The sequence below is a fragment of the Aedes albopictus genome, chromosome 2 (assembly GCF_035046485.1).
Source record: "Aedes albopictus strain Foshan chromosome 2, AalbF5, whole genome shotgun sequence".
Lineage (NCBI taxonomy): Eukaryota > Metazoa > Arthropoda > Insecta > Diptera > Culicidae > Aedes > Aedes albopictus.
This window is the reverse complement of record NC_085137.1, coordinates 103,624,490-103,647,452: the sequence shown is the minus strand read 5'-3', so window position 1 is coordinate 103,647,452 and position 22,963 is coordinate 103,624,490. Positions and strand designations below refer to the sequence as shown.

Genomic DNA, 22,963 nt, shown 5'->3' with positions numbered 1-22,963 from the left:
TGTCGAATGCCTGCGTCAGTTACGAATTTCCACACAACACGTCACTGCGTCACACAATACGAATTTTCCGGTGGTCACTTCGGTGGCGCCTTTAAAAACGGTATTATTATTTGTTCATTTTTGATGATGATGATTTTGTTTTGCCATCTATTGTAGTGAGACAGCTGCCTATAGCTTTGGAAAAATCTGAAGAAAAATCGTTAAACTTGGGCCATCGAAAGCCTACTGTTGCCGAAAAAAAAATCCTGGGACCACGTTACGCCAGGCTTTGGACTGAAAACTCTTATAAGGTAACTGTCGTCACCTAATTGACCACTTTTCGGGATCCCTAGAACGTATAGAAAAAAAACTGACCAGAATCCTTTGAAATTAGTCCAAAACCAGATGATTCCCATGTTATTATTATCATTATTATCCAAGTGAATACTGTCTCAACGATACTTGGTCACGTTTACGTTGGTCACTCGCGACACTGACCCGTGGCACGCTCCGTGATATGATCACGACGGTAGGCTACAAACCGTAGGAATCGAAAACTGTCCACAAAAGCGAAACTGACGAACGGAATTAGCGAAATTTCTGCAACGACGACGACGGAGTAATTATTCCATAGACGTGGTCTATTCGGACTGCCCGACCGACGGGAAAGCAAAATACGTGCGTTCGATTTGAATAGCTTTTAATAACTGATCTGTAGTGTACCTACTGTGTGCTGCTAGGGGATCGAACTGTTCGGCGATCGTATCGAGTGCGTGTGTAGTGTGTTGGTTGTAGGGTAAATACAATAATTGTTGGCGAATTGTAATTGATTATATAATTCAAAATTATTAGTGCTAGATCGTAACATGCCGGCCGCCGTTGAAGCCGTCCGGTTCAACCATCATCTTCGTCTTGGTGACTGGTACTGACTATGGTGTTGTCGTCCTTCGGGTCGTCCTCGGTAGGAGCAATCGGTAGAACGGCGATCTCCGTGACTGCTCGTTTGTACTGCCCGGCAGCGGTCTTGACTACGACCACCCGAACTCGTCCATCCTTGCCCGCAACGGTTTCGACGATCCGTCCTAACGGCCACTGCAGTGGCGGCGCAGTCGCTTGCCTGACGAGCACCAGCTGTCCAACGCGCACATCCGGCTGGGATCGCTTCCACTTTCTTCGCTGCTGGAGTTGACTGACGTAATCCAGCTGCCAACAACGCCAAAGGTCTTGGACCGACTTCTTCATCTCCTGCAGGCGCGAGAGTCGATTTGAGTTGACGTCGACCAGGTCAGGCTCAGGGATGGCCACGAGCGGTTCGCCAACAAGAAAATGCCCTGGAGTCAGAGCGGAGCAATCGTCAGGAGAATCTGTAAGCGGAGAGAGAGGACGGGAATTGAGGACTGATTCGATTTGGGCAACGACGGTCTGGAGCTGGTCCACGGTGAATGAGCGGTTGCCCATGATGCGACGGAAGTGGTGCTTGAAGGACTTGATTCCGGCCTCCCAGATACCGCCGAAGTGCGGTGATCTTGCCGGGATAAAGCGAAACTTGATTCCGCTTTCCACGCAGAAGTTCTCCCAGTCCTTGGACCGGAATTGACGACGAAACTCTTCCCGCATCGAACGGAGTTCTCGGTCTGTCCCGACGAAAGCAGTCGCGTTGTCGCAGTGTAGTTCGAGCACTCGACCGCGACGAGCTACGAAGCGCTTAACGGCATTTATGCAGGCGGCGGACGTCAGATCGGCGACGACTTCGAGATGCACGGCTTTCACCACGAGACATACGAACAGACCGACGTAGATCTTAACCGACGCGCCCCGACCACTTAACGGACGTACGAAAAACGGCCCACAGTAATCCATCCCGGAGTGTATAAACGGTCTAGCAGGTGACAAACGAACGGATGGAAGGGGTGCCAAGATCTGCTGTGCTAGCCATGGCTGGCAACGGAAACAGGTTACGCACTGACGTACAACCTTTCTTGCTAGCTGTCGACCCCGGACTGGCCAAAATCGTTGACGAATCGTAGCGAGCGTGAGCGTTGGACCGCCATGAAGTGTTCGGATGTGACTGGATCGAGCGATGAGCCAACTGAGACGGTGATCGGCTGGTAGAAGGATCGGGTAACGAGTGTCGTACGGTGCTTTCATATTTGCTAATCGTCCACAGAGTCTGAGCAAACCGAACTGATCCATGGACAACTTCAAGTCCTTGAGTGGCGATTTCGATGTTGCAGATACGGATGGAATGCTTTGAGCGCTACGGTAGTGGTGAACTTCAGCTGGGAAGGACGCTAACTGAACTTGTCGTACGAGAATCTTGAGCGCATGCTCACTTTCCTCTGGGGTCAGTGAACCAATGGTGCGGTCGCTGCGCGGGAGCCTCGAATTGTTGAAAAATCGGTAGCATCGTGCTACGACACGGATTAGCTTCGATAAGTCCGTGAATCGGTCGCACAGTGTTTGGTCGACGGTAGCACTGTGCAGAGCGATGACTGGGCAGGCTTCCTGCTGCAAATCCGGAAGATCCGGCATCGAAACCACACACTCGGGCCAACTGTCGACGGGATCTTTGAGGAAATTCGGTCCATGCCACCACAAATCGTCCTTCGAGATCTGACTTGCCATCATCCCTCGGGAAATCCGGTCTGCTGGATTCATTTCCGACGGAACGTGTCTCCACTTGCAGTCCTTGGTAAGGCGTTGGATCTCTGCGATCCGGTTTGAGACGAAAACCTTCCACACATTTGACTGGGACTTGATCCAGTGTAGCACGATGCTGGAATCAACCCAAAACGTTGGAGGTTCGACGAAATCCGTTGTTTGCTGGAGATTGTCGGCAAGCTGGCTGCCGAGTAGCGCGGCGCACAACTCCAGGCGAGGGATGGATTGTCCACGTAGTGGAGCAACACGTGACTTGGCTGTCAGCAGATGGCTATGGGACTGTCCGAGCTCGTCACGGGAAACGACGTAGATACAGCAACCGTATGCTGCTTTCGAGGCGTCGCAGAAGCAATGCAGACTGTAATGACGGTTTTGCACGACTCTGCGCGGCACGGAGAGTGCCTGTAGCTGATTGAGCTCTGAGCGGTAGATTGTCCACCAGCTGGAGTGTTCTTCGGACAGTTGGTCGTCCCACGACCAGTGTTCTGCCCAAAGCACTTGAACGAACATCTTAGCTTTCATCACTACGGGTCCCAGAAGGCCGAGTGGGTCGAATAGTTGTGACATCTCGGATACGACGAGGCGTTTGGTTGCGACATCCAGCGGCGACAGAGTTGGTATCTTGAACTGGAATGTGTCCGACTGAGGAAACCAGAGAAGTCCCAATGTCTTCACAGTAGGAGAGCGATCGATTTCTAGGTCTGGTTTGGTTTCCCACAACTGACGAGGAACGCTGGCGAGAACGGCGGTATTGTTGGTGGCCCATTTACGTAGAACGAAGCCTGCTTGGTGTAGCATCTCCATCAATTGGCGACAAGTTTCGGCAAGCTTGACTTGGTCGTCGTCGCCGGTGAGGACATCGTCTACGTACGTTCCCTTCTTGATGACAGGAACCGCCAATGGAAAACGTTCTCCTTCGTCAGAGGCCAACTGGTTGAGCACACGAGTAGCGTGGAACGGCGAGCTAGCGAGACCGTAGGTGACGGTCTTTAACTGGTAGATGCGAACTGGTTCTGATGGATTCTTTCGGAAGAGTATTTGCTGATACTTCCGGTCATCCGGGTGCACCCAGATCTGTCGAAACATCTTCTCGGCGTCAGCAGTGACGGCGTACCGAGGAAGACGGATGTTGATGACGGTAGAGTACAGAGCTGGCTGCACTGTTGGTCCGACAAACAGAACTTCGTTGAGTGATAAGCTGGTAGAACTTCGACAGGACCCATCAAATACTACTCGTGTCTTCGTGGTGGAACTCTCAGGACGGTGGATGGCATGGTGGGGTAGGAAAAACTGCGGGCTACGCGACGCGCGCGGATTCACCTCCTCCATATGACCCAGACTTTCGTACTCCTCCAGGAACTCGTGGTAGGCGATACGGAGACCTTCATCAACAGCGAACTTCTTCTCCATAGACTGGAGGCGACGGAATGCGAGCTGGTAGGAGTCGCCGAGCATTGGCAACATGTCTTCTCGCAGCGGTAGACGGACGATGTATCTTCCGTCTGTATCTCGTCCAACGGTTTGTTGGAAATGATCCTCGCAGCGTTGTTCGTCGGGAGTGTAGGATCGTCCGACGTCGAAGTTGTCGATTTCCCAAAACCGTTCGAGTTGCTTGTCGAGCAGGTCATCAGTGCAGATGTGACTGGTCTGGACTGCCGGTGGATCGAGAGCTGGATCTGATATCTTCCCGCATACAATGTATCCAAGTACGGTTTTCTGTAGTAGCGGACACCCAGCGGCGAGAGAGATTTGCTGATGTTCTAGCAACGAGAAGAACAGTTCAGCGCCGATAATGATGTCTATCTTCTGGCTGATGTTGAACTGGGGATCCGCCATCGGAAGATTGCGAGGAATTTGCCAACGAGAGACGTTGATGTGGTGGCTGGGTAGCGACACCGTTAGCTTTGGCAGTACCAGGCAGTCCAGAGTGAAGCGATGATCTCCGAAGCGTGAAGCGAGCGAAAGCGTTACGCCGAAGTGGACGTTCACGGTGGATTGGCCTATCCCACTGACAGGCGAGTTGATCTTGAAACGCTTCAGACGGAGCTTCTGGCAGAGTGATTCGCTGATGAAGCTGGGTTGGGAGCCACTGTCCAAGAGCGCCCTAGCGAAATGGTCATTGTTGTCGGCATCTTTCACTTTGATAACGGCTGTCGATAGCACGACCGTATTCTGACGAGAATGTTGAGTCACTTCAGCACTTTGACAGGAGGTGGAGGGAGGCGAATTTGTTTCGACGAGAGAATCGACCGACGGAGTGGTGGGGGGAATACCGACCGAATACGATTGCGGAAATGTACGGAACGACGAGTTCGCGAGTGGTGATGCACCGGAAATTGCCGACGGTGGACGTACGGCGGCGTTAGCGTCGCGTGGCGATACTTGGTACGAACGCGCACCGATTGCTTCAGCGGATTGACCAATTGCAACTGGTACAGATTGGTTGGGAGCTGCTGCTGGTGCACCAGGAACCGAAGCAGACGAAATCGGCGGGAGGTGCAGCAGTGAATGATGTTTCTTGGAGCACTGCTTGCAGGTACCGCTGGAGCAATCCTTCGCCAGGTGTGCACCCTTCAAGCAGTTTATGCAGAGCCCGTGCTTCTTGACGAATTCGAAACGTTGTTGTGGAACGAGAGATTGGAAACCGCTGCACTGAAACAGGAGATGGGCTTGCTTACAGTGAGGGCACTTCTTCACGTTCTCAGAAGCGACGTGGGCTGTGAGGCGTGGTTTTGACGGTTTTGACTCTGATTGGGTACTAGTAGTGTGGGAGAGCATTAATGTTGTGATGATTCGCGATCTTTTATGAATGAAATCGATCAGTTGTTTATAAGTGGGTCTCTGGCCGTCGTCTAAATGGGTTTCCCACTCCCGCAGTGAGCCATGGTCCAGGCAACTGCTTAATCGCTCAACGAGGAACGAGTTCCAGTGTTCCTCCACTGTTTCGAGCTTATTCAGCAACTGCACATGGCGATCGAAGCTGTCGGCCAGCTCCGACAGTCCTGAAGCAGACTCCTTCTTTATGGGACTGATCGCCAATAATGCCGACATGTGTCGCTTGATGAGCAAGTTTGGATTCTCAAAGCGATCCTTCAAAAGGTTCCACGCAACTTGATAATCATCGGCGGAAATATCAAGTGTGGATACAATACGAGCTGCTTCGTCCGTCAACGATGCTCGCAAATAGTGCATCTTTTGCACTGCCGTCAATTGTTGATTGGAATGAATCAACGAGACGAAAAGATCGCGAAACGGTACCCAATCGTCAATCTTGCCTCCAAAATTTGGAATTTTAATCTCCGGCAGCCGAACGTTGGTTATTGGCTGGGCCGGTAGGGCGCAAACTGAAGACGGTGCGCGAGGCTGTGCGGGTGGGGCCGGAGGTACAGTGGGAAGCTTGCTCTGCAACGACCCTTTCAGATCGAGGTACAACAGTTGGAAATCTCGCCTTTCTTCGGAAAAATGTTCCTCACTGTCCTCCAAAATTTCGATTTCCTCCTGGGTGGAGAGAAAATCACGCCACAACTCATCCAAAAGCGCAATTTGAGTGGCTAATTGGTTTTGACGAGCGGGCTCATACGTTCGGTTGAACTCATTCACCATCATCGCCGAGCCCAAAATGTTCGAGCGACGACGATGTAAAAGCTTCAGCTTTGTAGCTGAGCTGGCCTTGCTTGCCTTCTTCACCGGCATAATTAAATCAATCACCACCACCAGAAAGGGCACGTACCTGGGAGCGGTGGTAAACTCTACCTGACCGATTTAATTCTGCTGACTGCTGTGGCAGGGAAGGGTGCACGGTGCAACGTTGCGCTGCTATCCTCCGTTGCTGCTGGAGCCGACGGGAGCGATGCTGATCTTGGCTTGGCCACAGATCTATCCACGGGAACAAATCACTTTCACTGCACTGCGTTTGAACACGTGTTCTGAACGCGGCCCGAATAGCGATGGCGGTTATCTGGAACCTTCCACGACACGACACTAGTGCAATGGCACAAATTTGCAACTCACTGTCCCGGGTTTCGGCACCAAAATGGTCACGTTTACGTTGGTCACTCGCGACACTGACCCGTGGCACGCTCCGTGATATGATCACGACGGTAGGCTACAAACCGTAGGAATCGAAAACTGTCCACAAAAGCGAAACTGACGAACGGAATTAGCGAAATTTCTGCAACGACGACGACGGAGTAATTATTCCATAGACGTGGTCTATTCGGACTGCCCGACCGACGGGAAAGCAAAATACGTGCGTTCGATTTGAATAGCTTTTAATAACTGATCTGTAGTGTACCTACTGTGTGCTGCTAGGGGATCGAACTGTTCGGCGATCGTATCGAGTGCGTGTGTAGTGTGTTGGTTGTAGGGTAAATACAATAATTGTTGGCGAATTGTAATTGATTATATAATTCAAAATTATTAGTGCTAGATCGTAACAATACTTGAACGGTCCCGATTACTTGTTTAGTTGCAAAGTTATTGCTTTGGACCTGAGGACCTTTTATGAGTTTTTAATTAAATTCAACTGAATTAAATTAAATTTTGAAGCAGGCTCTCGGTGACCACGTTTAAGCCAAAGAGAGCCAAAATCGGACAAACCACTGATTTTTACGAGCTATCCAAAGTTTGGGATAAAAACAACTCCAAGGTCTTATCTGTAACTTTCTTTTAGGGACTAAGAGAGAATAAATCATGCCGTGAAATAAATTTCTGACTATATTTCTAGTATGAGAAATACTTACTCATAGCATGCAGAACTAGAAACATTAAACATGAAAATATCTAAATCCAGGTGTGAAGTAAAATAGATGAACGTAGTAGTGAACAGAGATGGAAAACGATGAAGATTGCAGCTGAGCAAACACAAACTAAAACAAACCTACTCGTGAACAATAGGAGCCCGAGAATACTCGCACTTCTTTATTCGTGACTAAACGAAGCTGGCAAGCACTCGCCTGTGATTCGCGAAGCTATTCTGAGTTTTTTGCAATTTGACGAAAAATGCATTTTCACGACTGGCAGAGCTGCTTTTCAGGAACAATGAAGGATAAAGCACAGACAAACAGATGTAACACTAACGAAATATTCATCGCTCACGGTTTTAACGATCATTTTAAATCACCGCAGTTGTTACTTTAACAACCAGAGGCGCGCTCATCGTTCTTGTTCGCGTTTGACAATTCACACTAGCGCCTGGTGTTGACGATATTGCAAAGCTTAGTGATTCGCGCAATATCGTCACCAGCAGGTGCTAGTGTAACTGGGCGATGAATTTTTAAGGAATTTGTTCTAAGTGTTACGTCTGTTTGTCTGTGGATAAAGCATTAGTTTATGATGGCTAATCACTGGATTATTACCACACTAAAATCAAAGAATAATAATATAAAGAATGTCCACTCTCATGACGATCGGGGGACACTTCAGTAGCGCTATCTACGGATGAAAGTTGAATCACCACGTGGTAGTGTGTGTTACTATTTTCATGCGTATTAGCGTGGGTCATCGGAACCGATTTCTCAGATCAAAGCTTTTTTGGCTCCGTTTCGGGTCCTGAGTATCTGTGCAAAATTTGCAATTGAAATTTGTATGGGATTTTGCATGGGAAAACGTACTTTTTTGCATTTTTGTCATAAATTGAAAAAGTTTGTCTGAAACTTTTTAACCAACAATGTAAAATAATAGCCTAGGATGTTCTGAAAAACTTTATCGAAGACCGCAAAGCGATCCGACGCTTGTGAAAATAGATATAACCACCAAACCGCATGCATGTGTTTATGTTAAACTTGTAAAGGAATAACAATAGCAACAAAATCATGCTGTTTCAACAAGCAACGCCAACGATATAACTTTTTTAATAAGCATCACATCACTTCATTGTGTTCGACAAAGTTTTTCAGGACACTCCAGGCTATTTTCGCATTATCGGTTACACGAGTTTAGAAAAAATCGAGCTTGTCATGAGAGAAATGCAAAAAAAGTGTGTTTTCCCATATAAAATCCCATACAAACTTCAAACGCGATGCGCAAAACGTAGACATAACCGATCGTGCCCAAATTTTGCACACTTATTTGGTTCCTGAAATGGGACCTAAAAATCTTTGATCTGATAGGATGCCATCCAATTTTTCATTTTCCCATACAACGGATGACCCACTCTAATGCGTATTCAATAACATACGCACACTATCTTCTATTATGGCAGATCACGTACACTAGTAAAGAAAGCTTTCACCTTGATACTTTTTCTTCTCAATTTGGTGTACTTTTCAGCAGAATCAATGCAGAAGTTTCCAAAACTTTTGACGAAAGCTTGATTTAATTAAAAGTATACTTGAAGACATCAAATGATTTGAATAAATCTGTCAAGGAACATCTGCAAGAATGAGTATGCCCGAATTCTTGAATGAGTTTCATGCGGAGGTTTGATTTCTCTGATGTAAGATTATTGCAAAAATATAAGAGGAAAACCCCAGCGTATGCATTTGTTAAGTCCTTGTGAGATTCCTTGAGAAAATTCATAGATGACTTCTGGTAGATACTCAAATGTGGAAACTTAGAAGAATATCAGAGGATGGAATTTTAATGAGCTACCAACGTATATTAAAAAAAACACTATACACCGTTTACAGACTTAACACGACTTACACCAGGCAACGAACAAAGTAAACAACACCCAGTGGCCCACTGAAGAATTTTTCGATTAACGAAAAGTTTTCTACGACTGGAGTGACAATCGAACCCACACCCCATGGCCTAAACGGCTGGCATCGCTAACCGCACGGCCACGTAGCCCATAACGTTCAGGACAATATTTAAAAGTATTCCCTAAAAATGTGTCTGGAGATGATCAAGCCGAATCGTTAGTTTGATTTGTCAATGTATCTACGCAAGTGCCAACAATTGTAGAAAATTCAATGTCCAGAACCAGTTAGTGGATATCCACAACCTATAATCAAAAGTGTGCAATTTTAGGATGATTAACACCTATTGGCACTTACTGCAACCCTCACTGTGAAAGACAAACACCGATCATAAAAACAGAGACGAACCACGTCCCGTTCTGTACAGTATCAACAACATCCAAAAGCATCGTCTCTTTACGGAAAAACACAAAGCTCTGACTGCATGAACTTTTCATCTACGCTTTACATTCATATTCATATAGCAAGTGTTATTGGTGTTTATAGCGCCGTGCACTAATACTAAACAAATTGACTCTCATTTGAATCATGCTTAATGACAGTCATTTAACAGTGAGTGTCATAATTTATGCATCCGAGCGACGACGGTAACGTGCGTTGCGCTGCTATTGAAATATACATAGGTACTACCCGAATAAAATGGTATTATACGTTTATGATTCTATTTATCATTTTCCAATTATTCACGGTATAATAAAATGTATGATAAATCAATGATACTGTGGATCATATTTGTGATAACATGTATCATATTCGGAGTTTGAACGATAGACCGAATGGGTTGTTAAGTATCGTTACCATTCAAAAATGGCAATTTTCACGAACAAAAAAATGGTCAAATCATTCACATTATAATCACTTTATCGTTTACTTTATGATACACTGAATAATATAAACAAGCTTGAAATATTTCGTTATTCTGCATTATCGACTTGAAAAAAATACACACCCCTGCGGAACTACCTGTCAAGTGCGTGACGTAACTCATTCTGTTTATATTTGGGTGCGATTTTTTTTAACTATCCGGGACTCGAACTGCGGTGATGGGTATTCGGCTGATTCCTTTTTCCTCGTGCGGTCTTTATCCATGAGACCATGTCGACTTAGTGCTCGCGGGTAGTTAGAAAACAATGCTCCTAAAGGAGGTGGCAGAGGATCAATTATTTAAGGCCGATGGAAGGTGTGCAAGGTAAGTTAGCGCTCTCCATATGCGATGCATACCCGGCAGCTTACTCGGAAATACCAATGTGCACGAGCAGCAGTGAGAGTGGCAGTTTACGGCGAGGATTACGGTGCATCATTAACACTGTACTGTGGATTTGGGTGCGGTGAAATCGTGATGCATTTTCGTTGCAGTGTTCATCACATTTATTACAATGACCTGCATGTTCCGCACCTGAAGGTTCAATTTATTGGCCTGATTAACAACCGCAAGAAGAAATGACTCAATATTGTGGGGTTTCTAATCTGTAGGAAACCGAAAAAGACATGCCACACCTCAAAGAAATCAAATCACGGCCGCAAAATTTACGAAAACGTATGATTCAGAACTGTTCATGTATCATTCAATGAATCATTATTATAATTGTTATGATTCCTGAAAAATATTAAATAATACATTTTTTCATTCTCAATCATGCAATCATAAAACAATTATTTGTGGTATAGTTATGATTCCACGAACCAACTTCTTATGATATGCATGATACTGTGAATTGTATTTTTCTATGCGGGTACCTATCAGCGTATTGAGAATTCACATTGTATCAATGCATTCGTCACCAATATCACCAATGAACATTTGGGGATTTGGGAAAACTTCTCTTTTGGTTGCATATAAATCTTTTTTTTTTTGTTTGATGATATAAATATCTGAAATTTGCCGTCCCTCACCAGCCTTTGAATTTTGCCAAGACTCGCTATCTGTTTACGCCTCTGGTCTGTAGATCGATTTATTCCACAAACTACAGACTGGAACGACCATTCCGTAATAAAACTGGCGACATCAGCGAATTTCTGGCGTCCTTTTTTATTAGGGAATTATAACCGCGAAAAAGTTGTTCCACCAATAGTTTAGAAAGGGAAATTTTACTTTGAATTCACTGGAAAGCGTAGTAAATTTTAGGGTTGTGTTGTAAATCACGAATCGAGTTGGCTGTAGCCATCAGATCGAGATTAGCTTGTTTAATTATATGTCGTGCAGAGATAACCATACCAACTGCTGGTGATTTTTTTCGTGATTCCAACGAATAACCTAATTCATATCCCATGAAAAAAAAACAACACAAAGCGATATGCTTTCTATTGTACATTCCCCCTTAAACGAACCGGAATTTATACACCAAACAATGCCGATCGACTCCGGAGGAGGAGGATCACCTACTCCGGTTTGCGCGAAACATACAAATCGCAAGATCTGGTGCATCGTGATACCCGCGGCAAACAACAAATCTATCGAGAGTGCGGTAGGTACCGCCGCAGTCAGTCAGTGGTGTGGTGGTGCCAACATACAACATATTGCGAACCTCTCGCTCCTCACACAACACAATCGGTGCGCACTTTGGTTGCATAATAACAGGGCAGATGCAGCATGATGGCAGATTTCCGCCGCTGCCGCCGAGAAGAAAGCCATGCGTGCGGCTCTCGTTTGTGTAATCTGGGTACGATACCAACAAAACGAACGAACGACGAGTGGGGTGAGTGTCTATAACAGCGCTCTGCTGATCAGAGGCGCTGCGCCGGCGGCGGAAACGACGCCGCTTTTTGGAGACTGTTGTTTGCCGAACGAAAGAGAATGGGAGCGAGCAGAACCTGCAACATAGGCCGACGAGGTGATTACCATTCGGCGGCGGTACGTTGTTGATGGCAATGGTGATTTGAACCCTTCGGTGATTTGTATTCTGAGAACTATTCGGCGATTGATGATCATCACCCGATTGGAAGGGTTGAAGCGTTAGATAGGACGGGGAACGTAATGTTATTGCTGGTTAATGAAAGTGATTGGATGCTAAACTTCTACTATATGCATTAGGTACTGTTTTTTTTTTTTTTTCAAAAAAGAAACTTATTTTTATGGAAACCCCTCGTAAAAATGTTTATTGAACCAATAGTACAAATTTGGCAAAACTACAGTGATTTGAATTATGAGAAGTAACATACATGTAGCAGTTTTTGATTTCATTAACTCATTCTAAGACCTGAAGTACGCAGGGTCAAATATTTGACAAGAAAAGAACTCAGGAAACAACATCAGTTTGACATTAATGAAAATTCGACCGAGTCAAACAAGATGTTTGAGCATTGGTTTCTTTTTCGACAAATATTTGACCCTATGTACTAACAGCTTAATTTACAGCTCTTTAATCCTCCAGGGAACTACATACATGAGCGGAAATACTTTGACTGCTGCCTGACAACACGTACCGAGTCTAAGAATCGTTTTCCTATTTACTACTGCAGCCTGTGCACTTTAGATTCGGCACGCTTTCAAGTGACTGCAGATAAAAAAATGGTTTGACTAGGAAGATATTTGTTTGTAAGAAAATAACGAAATCTATTTATTGAAATTGGGTGAATATTGATCTGGATGTGTATTTCATGCATTTTCTTTACGCAAATTATTGATTATTATGAAATTGTGGAATATAACAGCTTACTGGCTAGTATTTTCTCAAGAAAGCAATTGATATTTTTTGAGGTTATGCTCAGAACCAGTTACCATATTCAAATTTGCAACGTAAGGCTTGCGACCATAATAAAAATAAATGGCCTTATTGCCCATTCACACTATATTCAATGCAGTATTTTTTCGAACTGAATGTTTCAGAAAAAAAAATGCTGATATCGTTATTGAAACCATGATCCCATTATCGAGTACCCCAAAAAATCAACATAAGTGAATTAGTTTAATATTTTTTTTTATTATTCCGAACATCAGTCAAAAATTAATAGATTAACAGATTATGAATCTATAGAATTTATACTACAATCACTGCGCATACTCTTCTAATTTGATTAATTTTTAATACAATTTTCCTTTCGCTATTAGATGTCATTTGTTAAAACAAAACAAACCAAATTTTCCCTATACTACATGGATTCAGAGCCCACAACTCTTTAAAACTGCTGTCATCTTGAATTTTATTTAGGTCACTTTCTTGAATATGTTTATCCTCACGCCAAATATACCCATATTACATGGTTTTAGAACCTTAATCAGCTTCCACCTCGAACTGTTTGACGCCATCTTGCATCTTGCCATCTTCTCAAAACTTTTTATTACAACCACCATCTTGAATTTTGAGCTGCCATCTTGAATTTAGGGTCGTCATTTTAGATAAATTTTTCGCCATATTTGGACTTCGCACATTTTCTCCTCTCCAAATATACCCACATTGCACGAAGCCCGGACTCCGGACATCTTCTTTATGCCAAATATATCCATATTTCATGGTTTTAGAACATTAGACTCCTTAAAACAGCTGCCATCTTGAATTTTGGACCGCTACCTTGGATTTTGGGCCGCCACTTGCATATTCTGGTCGTCATTTTTGGACTCTGGACATCTTCTCAATGGGACACGTTCGGTGTAGTACTAGATTTGTAGTAATGAGCTAAATTTTTGTATGGTGAGAAGGTCAATTCTCCGTTTCTGCAATTAAATAGTGCAAAAAGCGTGGGTGTTATGATTCCTTGCCTAATTTGATGCTGTTTGAGCAAAACTTTGGATAACTATGTTGTTTATGTTGCAAGAAATGGAGAAAACAACAACACTGTTGCCCAAAGTTTTGCTCAAACAGCATCAAATTAGGCAAGGAATCATAATACCCACGCTTTTTGCACCATTTCATTGCAGAATCGGAGAATTGACCTTCTCACCATACTAAAATTCAGCTCATTACTACAAATCAAGTACATCACCGATCTGTCCTGTACCAAATATTCTCATATTGCATGGCTTAAGGGCCTTAAACTCCTTAAAACAACCGCCATCTTGAACTTTGGGCCACCATCTTGAACTTTGAGCCGCCATCTTGGATTTTGAGCCGTCATCTTGTATATTCTGGTCGTCATTTTTAGACTGTAGACATCTCCATACCAAATACACACACTTAATTTGGAATACGTGTTCGGTAAATTTTTGACGAAAATAGAACAGCTGAATACAGCTATACTGCATAGTTTACCTTTTGCTCCCGGTTTTGACAGGTGGTATACTGAGCCTCAGTAAAATCGATTACCGAAGCTACCGAAATAGTTCTGCTGTTCTATTTTCGTCAAAAAAGTGCTGAATAGGCAATTCAGGATTGAGTGTGCATCTATATTGCATGACTTAGGAGCCTAAAACCTCTAAAAACAACCTCTATCTTGAATTTTGGGCTCAAGATGGTGAGTACTCTGGTTCCCATTTTTGAACTCCGGATATCTTTCCCATACCAAATGCATGTCCCATATTGCATTGTTTTAGAGCCTTAAACTCCTTGATACAGCCGCCTCTTCTAGTTGTGAGCCACCATCTTGGATTTAGGTTCACAATTTCCAGCAGTTGTTGGGCATATTGGGGCAAAATAAGCATTTGAAAAGATCTTTCATATATGTTTATGATTGCTATTAACCTCTAATTACACCTGCAGATATTTCCAACGATCTTTAGTCGTGTTGGTAGTTTGAAAATATATTTTGATTCTCTTTTTGTATGAAAAAAGAGCGAAATGGGGCAAAATAAATCACTTCCCGTGCCGTGCGGTGGATGAATTAAACGATTTCTCGTACTTTTAAACGTCAGAAATGGTCAACTTCGCGTACCGAAACCAGCGGCATTAAAAGATCCGTTTTTGGGTCGATTTTTCCCACTGTGCCGGTGCTGGTCTGGCTGGAACACTAAAATGGCCATAACTCCAGAACACCTTGACCAATCTGCACAATTTTCAACAGCAAACAATGCAGTAAAATTTCGGTTCGATTCGAGCAACATTCCGTAAAATCTGCCAACACGAAGTACCTTAAAAGTGAGTGAACTTCCACTTCCGTAATCCATAATAAAAAAGTCTTCTTTTATCGGCGTGACAGTTTTCAAACTTTGATACTTCACGCTATTCCCAAAGCAAACCCAAACAAACATGAAAAGTAAATGTACATCAAATGTTATTACCTGTGCCCATGTAGCAACCGTGTTTCAGATCTACAGATTCAATGCATTTTCAAAAATGTCAAAATTGAATAAAAGGTAGAAAAAAATGAAAAATATAAAATATCTCAGATTGAAATATTTATAAAAACTCAAAGATTCTGAAACTAGAGTTCCAAATTAGGGAATACAATTTGAGGTGCGCTCACTTTTAACTATATAGCCTCCTCTGGCAATAGCAGAACTTTCCAAAAAAAATACAGTGCATAACAGTTTGCAAAATATCATATTTTGATTAAACTTCAACACAATATTATTATTATATTTTATTAAAGACACTTTACCAATTAAGTTGGCATTCGAGGGTTCGAAAAGTCGGTACAAGATTCGTGTCTAATTAAACACAATATTGACACATACATACATCATGAAGTCTTACATTCTACTGTATCTTTAAGATATACTTTATTGAGTCCTACCGAGAACCCTACACTGAAAAAAAATCATTCAAACAAATACAAAGTCCACTTCAAAACACTATTTTTGTTGGATTTTTTTTTCTTGAGAAGTGCCCGCCTTGTGATCAATGAAGTATATTTAACTATCTTGAGACAAAATTTAATCGAAATCAAAAATATAGTTTATTTTTAAATGCACTTTGAATTTGAAAACAAAAATGTTCAGTAGGGCTCAATTTTTTTAAGGTGCGATTTCTTCACCCTGGCTTATGTGCTGAGCCAGGTTTAACTACATGGATAAGTCTGGCTATATAACTCACGACTCTCACTCACTATACAGGCGCGTTACCACTACACCACGAACAGATTTGAAGATGTAGTGATTTTGACTTATTTTATGATTAGAGTAAGGTGGGGCAAAAGTTCGACCCTAATTGAAATTTCAATCTTTTTCAAAAACTCGAAGCAGATCAAAACATATGAATACCGTGTGGTGATTCTACCATCCATGAGCTAAAATTTTGCTGAACAAAGTTACGCCAAATGTCTTTTCAGTTTTGAGTTACAACACTTTGTATATGTGTGTGCCCTATTCGAACTCTTGCCCCACCACTGGGGCAAAAGTTTGAATCAAGTGTTTCTGGAATTTCGCTAACCGTAGCAAACTATTTTGACGCTTTAGTTATAGGAATACCTAAAACTAATTAATATTTAATGTTGGAACTGGAATACACTTTCGATCTCGATTCGAAATTTCGATCTGGATTTTACCCAAATCGAACTCTTGCCCCACCACTGGGGCAAAAGTTTGAATCAAGTGTTTCTGGAATTTCGCTAACCGTAGCAAACTATTTTGACGCTTTAGTTATAGGAATACCTAAAACTAATTAATATTTAATGTTGGAACTGGAATACACTTTCGATCTCGATTCGAAATTTCGATCTGGATTTTACCCAAATCAGGGTTAAATTTACTACACCAAAAATTAGTAGTTTTCCGCCAAATTCAAATAAAACAATTTTTTTTTCAACTTTGATCGAATTTGTTCACTAATTCCAGCATTTTTAGAGATAATATGTACATTTTGCAGAATTTTAAGTTTTTACCCAAAATTTGCTACATGAGTCGAACTTTTGCCCCACAATTCGAGCTTTTGCCCCACTATGTGTAAAATATGATTTCCAAATCTTTTTTGCTATACTTTATACATGCTAAAGCATCTTCAAAATAGTTCTAATTACACCCAAAAATAAAATATCGGATTCGATTTCATTACAATTCCATTCTAAGCGTTGGAAAGACCATCGCATATTACAATTTTTTGAGCAAAAACCAACATTTTGTCACAACTTTTCGAAATATTCATCAATTTTCATAATTTTTGGAGTGAAACACTCTTTTTCAAAAAGGCTTCGAACAACCTTGACACTCGAAAGAAATAATTTGAATTGAGCTCAAAAACTACAAAAGAAACTCTTGCCCCACTCGAACTTTTGCCCCACTTTACTCTATTACCCCAACCTTTTTTGTAGGAGTAGTTTTCTATATTGAACATATTTAAAAAATAAATGATTAAAAATGAAATAATTACTTCAACATTAGATTGTAATAAAATTTCTTCATTACTTTACATACAAATTAGTACATTACACACAAAATTTACTAAAGAAAATTGTTGCACAATATTCATAATAGAAATTCTAGACTAGGCGTAAAAAGTGCATATAGCTCATTAGAGGTGGCTTGTAAAACCATGCGACTTTTGAAACTGCACATTATCGGCAGCATCTTAAAAAAAATAAAAAAAAATAAGCACTCAAGCAAATACTACCTTTGAGTGAGTGCTTTCTTGAAAAGACGTACAACTTTGTGTAGAAGAGTCATTATGGACATCCCAAATTGGGAGGCATGTGAGTTCACATGAATAGGCATGATAGCCCGACGAACATCACAGATGTGATAATAGACTATGCGTTTTCTAGAAGGAAAAAGGTTAACCGGATAAATCTGGAAGAATTAGGTTATGTACAATTCTATGTTAAGTTATCCATGAACTTCACTACCCAAGATTTCCATCAAACTGAAGCCTCTCGAACTAATATTTGAGTTACTTCAGATGATAAAATTACCCTTCTTCAGCCTTTGCCCCTGTGTTCGTCCTATTCCAAAAACAGACGATTCAACCGCCGATTGCTTTCGTTCTTTTTGTTATAATGCTTACTCGTTCCCAACAAAATATTCAAAAATATAAAACAAAAAGTGCATATAAGCTTCGTTTTCTACAGAAAACACTTCGCCTTAGATCGGTTCCAAGTTCAGTTAAATGGAAATCGTCAAGATTCAATTTCAACGCGCCTATTCAAAAAAAATAGTAATGCCTAGAATAATGTTAGAACAGGTAACACCACGCAACCGAACCTCTAGTACTGATTTTAAGCCTACCCAAGTGTTCTACTACACAAATTCTCTCGAACTTTTGCTTGTGCAACCATGTTCACAAACATCGTTCGCTTGTCGCTCAACAAGCCTCACCTGCATTATGCACATGTGCAGGGCACGTACCTCCCGGGTATTTTCTCCATCTTATCGCTAATTAAAACGAAACCCGTTCATAATCAGAATCAGTTCTCCCGAAGGCACTACACGCAACCAAAACAACGAGTGCTAGAGAAACTGGTTGAGTTACGTCCTAGTCAGCAACGGTTAGGTAAGAGACACAAAATTAGATCATACATCCCGAAGGTGAAACCACCCGTGGCGAGTCCTTTCAGACGATGGACCTCATCAGTTTTTAGGAGAACAAAAAGGGACCTTTCCGACGATGCCACTCGCCATCTACCTGAATCATCTTTGAGCAAATGGCAATTCCGTGTAAGTGGGAGGACGTTCCAAAGAATTAGGAGTCGGGACTTTCATTCTGTCTGACATAAGACTTATGTCTAGGTTCGATCGATTATGGAAGTGTGAAAAGGGATCTAATTTACCTTGAAAGTTCGTTTTTTTTTATTTCTGCACTCAGATCCTTCGTCGTCTCGACGTATCGGTTACCAATGTTTTACTCTCACTTTGAGGTTTCAACTTTGGTGCGATGTTCACCGTTGCGGGGAAAACCGGCACAGCCAAACACAAAAAAAAACACACGAATCATCAATCGATTTCACTTTAAAAAATTTTCGGCCGGGCAAACATATTCATTCCGTATTCATAACCGGCGTGAACGATGGCAAATCTTATCGCTCATCACTTGGTGGGGGAGTTTGAATATTCAAAAAGCTCACTTTTTTGTTGGTTTTCGTACTTTTTCTTTTTCCTGTTGCTGCTGTTTCTTCCTATTTCTGTGGTCTTCGATTTGGCACCGAGGTGAGGAGAGATAGAGATTGTGCTGCAACTGGCATCCGAAAGATCGCTTCCACCACCACACAGCTTCGTCAGCAGGTTTCGATCAATTTCTGTACCATCCAAACTTACGGTTAATTATCAGCAACGCACTCACACATCACATGCAAATGGATCGATTTCATCCGAAATTTTCATTCAAGATAATTATTTCTTCTCTTTCTTTTTGCCTTCGAAGTTGCTCGATGCAAACAACCGCCTTTCATACGTGTGTTGCTGCAATTTTCTCAAGGTATCCGCACATTATTTTTTCGCTGTTCAACAATTTAACAATATTGGCATTTCTTCTGCAAGAGACAATTCACTCTCTGCGGATGATCACATAACATCACTCCTACTACCTTGAATTCGCGTGATGTCTTACTGCTTTGGGTGGTAATTTTAAACATCAACTGCCCCCATAATCACACCAAATTAACATTAATCACATTTGCATACAATTATCGATTGGTAAACTGCTTCGGTAACGATACCAATGCGCTCGATCAAAATTGTTATCTATGCACCTCAACGAACGTCGTGATTGATACACCACCTCGAACTCTTCTTCAAATTGTTTAACCTGACTCATCGATAACCTCGCACAAGTCTGTCGCCTCGATCCATTACAGAATGTGCAACATACGCAAAAAAAAATTCACCACTTAACGACAATGCTTTGAGCTCCCAACGCATCCACCAACATCCAACTGTTTCGTGAACTTGACACCCTACACACAACAAGTAGCCGACTCAGCTGATTCTACTAAGGCTACACTCTAGAGCCAAGTCAAGTTCAAAACCATACCGTGGTGGTCATAACAAAAACTTCGCATGTAGCCTTAGTTTTTTTATTGATACTTTCCACACTTGAATGCTCGACCAGAGCAAACAACACCGAACCCCAAAAGTAACAACAATACACAACACACTGCCAACCAACAACGGTGCAAACTTGAAAGAAACAAAAACGCCACGCCGGTAACCGTACTGACAACCGACAGCAACCAATCCGTCCGGACGGAAGGTTCAAACGAGACTAAAGCAGGACCAGCATGCACGTAAACAGAGTGCTCCGCCGAACGTGTGTTTGGTTCAATCGAGGAGAGCGAAAACATGGCACACCGGAGAGCGAGCGAAGATATTTTTACTCGGGTATTCACCTATTGGCTGTGCTGATGCTGCAGCCTGCAGGTCTGTTGAAGAGGGCTTTGATCTCACTCCACGATGATGGTAGGCTGCGTGGTCTATACTGCAGGTCTATGCCTGGTGGGTGGTAAGAAACATGAGAGTATAACATTAGAGAAAGAGCATTGTTCAAAAGTTCAAAAGAGAGAGAAGAAGCGGAAACATAAACAGAGAGAGTTTTGTACATGTTCATAATGTAAGTACAACATATTTATGCTGCAAATTGTGAATATCAATTGCATGTACACGACATAACCTTTGTAAATTATTTCCGTTGTTTAGACAAACGTATTCTATACTAGCGCTCTTTAATCAACATTTTCAATCTGCAAATTCGCACTAACTCTATTAGCCATAATTTTTTAGCACAGTTGATGTATTATTTCAAATTTTATTCATAACAATACTGTAGGGCAACTTTCTTAGCCAACTATTGCAGGATGTTTTCACACATACCCCATAGACATTTCGATTGAAACTTTATAAATTGAAGTTTTTTTTTTATTTCTAATTGACCAACAACTGGAGTCAAAGTTTCTTCAAATACATTCCTTCAACAATGCCTTCATATGATTTATTTGTTTCTTTTCTTTATGAGAATTTCTACTAAAAACTAATTCTTCATTGAATTCATTTAGCCTTTATTTAAACAAACTTATTAAGTTTTCCAAGTCGGCGTCACTGAATTCCTTTTTTTTTTGTCAGGAGTCTGGAAAATACGCTCAAGTTGTTTTTAGAACTTTAGGTAAAAGATTGGAAATTCTTCAAAAACACTAATTTAAATTGGGTTTAAAGAGCACTGGAAATTCTAATGATATTTATCTAAAAAATCTGATGTTCTTGGAACTCTCGTAAAGTGCTGAGTTTTCAAGAATTGCACTAAATTTCAGCAGAGTTTTTGCGTTTTTTTTTATTATATTCATATAAAAAAAACTAATATTATTTTGAGATCTCGGTAAAATTCCTAAAAAAAACTAAGAAAAAATGTTAACAGTTTTGTACCTTTTAAATAATTCCGCCTTACTTAAAAGGTACAAAACCCCCATCAATTCTAAAAAAGTTTTCAAATATTAATTCCATAACTCCCATTATGAATTTGTGTTGAAAATTCACACAAGTTCAAAATTGTTGCATCGGGTTCGCTGTAACAAAATGGCCTCCATTGCTTTCCACACAGTTCTCCATCGGATTGTAAAATCACAGGTTGCCTGCAGTATGGAGCTTGCTTACAATTTAGCGTGCAAGATTTTTTTTATATAAAATCGAATGAAATGAAATGGAAATTTAAATGGTCAGATATTTACGTCAAGTGTAGTTTTCATAATTTATTTCTGTGTAGTTTTTTCTTCAGAAATTCAACGAATAGTTCGTGTTGTGAAAGTCGATTGGAATTCATGCTGCTCCCGTTGAGAACGAGGTAAGTACACACATAAGTCCACAATTATAACGTCTGCGAGTTCCACTTTGCTCCCAGAACGGTTATAAAAACCATGTTTTTGGCGCGGTTACATACCTGGTAACCCTATAGAGTGAATACGACAAAACAATGAGAATACTAATGAGATTCAGTTGTTTTGCGAAGAGATACCGCACTGGAAGTGTCATTATAGTCGTTGAATTTAGACAGAATTCATTGTAGTTTTTAGACGGTTTGAAACCGATTGCATTGCCCATTTAATCGCTGTTGAATTGCGGGAAAGAAACTGTAAATTGTAAGTGGAATTAGTTATAAGTTTTCATGGATATTCAATAAAATATAATCACTTTCAGTTTAAGCTGATCGACCGAGAAAAGTGTCCGCTCTAAAAATAAGTTTCGTGATTGAATCACCGCAACCCCCCGCAACACATGTCTTTGTAGCGAGTTCTCTTGAAACCTCGCACAGTGGCTAAGGACTGTATCAGAAATTAACTATAAACATTCAAACTGCTCTATCTCGAAGCACGGTTGGTCTTTTTATTCCGGTTCTTCTATGAAATCTTCACAATATAGGGTGACAATGGGTATTATCGGCAGGTTTGTTCTCTTCGTCAAGGGGGGTTTTGTCAGCCAAATTGCCTGAAACTTGGCCATATGATTCAGCTTAGTTGGGAAAGATTTGAGACCAACTCTGAGTTCAATAGGTTTCAAAAAACACCCAAAGACGAAGAGAACATTTTCATAATTTTCTGTACATTCGTCCCGCTAGAACTAATCATGGACAAAATAAGCCTTTACAGAGTATACAGTTGGAAAACATCACCGACTTCGGTAATATTTTACCGAAATCTCAACCGTTAAGTTTGTTTTACAGGAAAAATTCGGTAAAGGTGGCAACTTTTACCGAAGTTCGTTAGAGTTTGACAGATAAACGATAACATTTTACCGAAATTTGTTATTTTTTTTACAGAATTTCGTTATAAATCCATTACCGAACGCTCAGCGGTAATTTCGGTAAAAATTACCGAACGCGATTAGCTGTGATATGTGCCGC

The 22,963-nt window shown here is 41.7% G+C and overlaps 2 protein-coding genes across 2 annotated transcripts in view; both read right to left on the bottom strand.

The window, feature by feature from the left end:
- Positions 1-20,321, bottom strand: part of LOC115255048 (tyrosine-protein phosphatase non-receptor type 13) — a 401,461-nt gene extending 381,140 nt beyond the window's left edge. Inside the window, exon 1 of the mRNA XM_029852804.2 lies at positions 18,912-20,321. The gene's annotated coding sequence lies outside the window, so the exon portion shown is untranslated. The remainder of the gene's footprint in view (positions 1-18,911) is intronic.
- On the bottom strand, positions 874-6,333 carry LOC134286144 (uncharacterized). The gene has a single exon (XM_062847715.1). The coding sequence runs from the start codon at positions 6,331-6,333 to the stop codon at positions 874-876; it is 5,460 nt and encodes a 1,819-aa protein (XP_062703699.1).
- Positions 20,322-22,963: the final 2,642 nt, after the last annotated feature.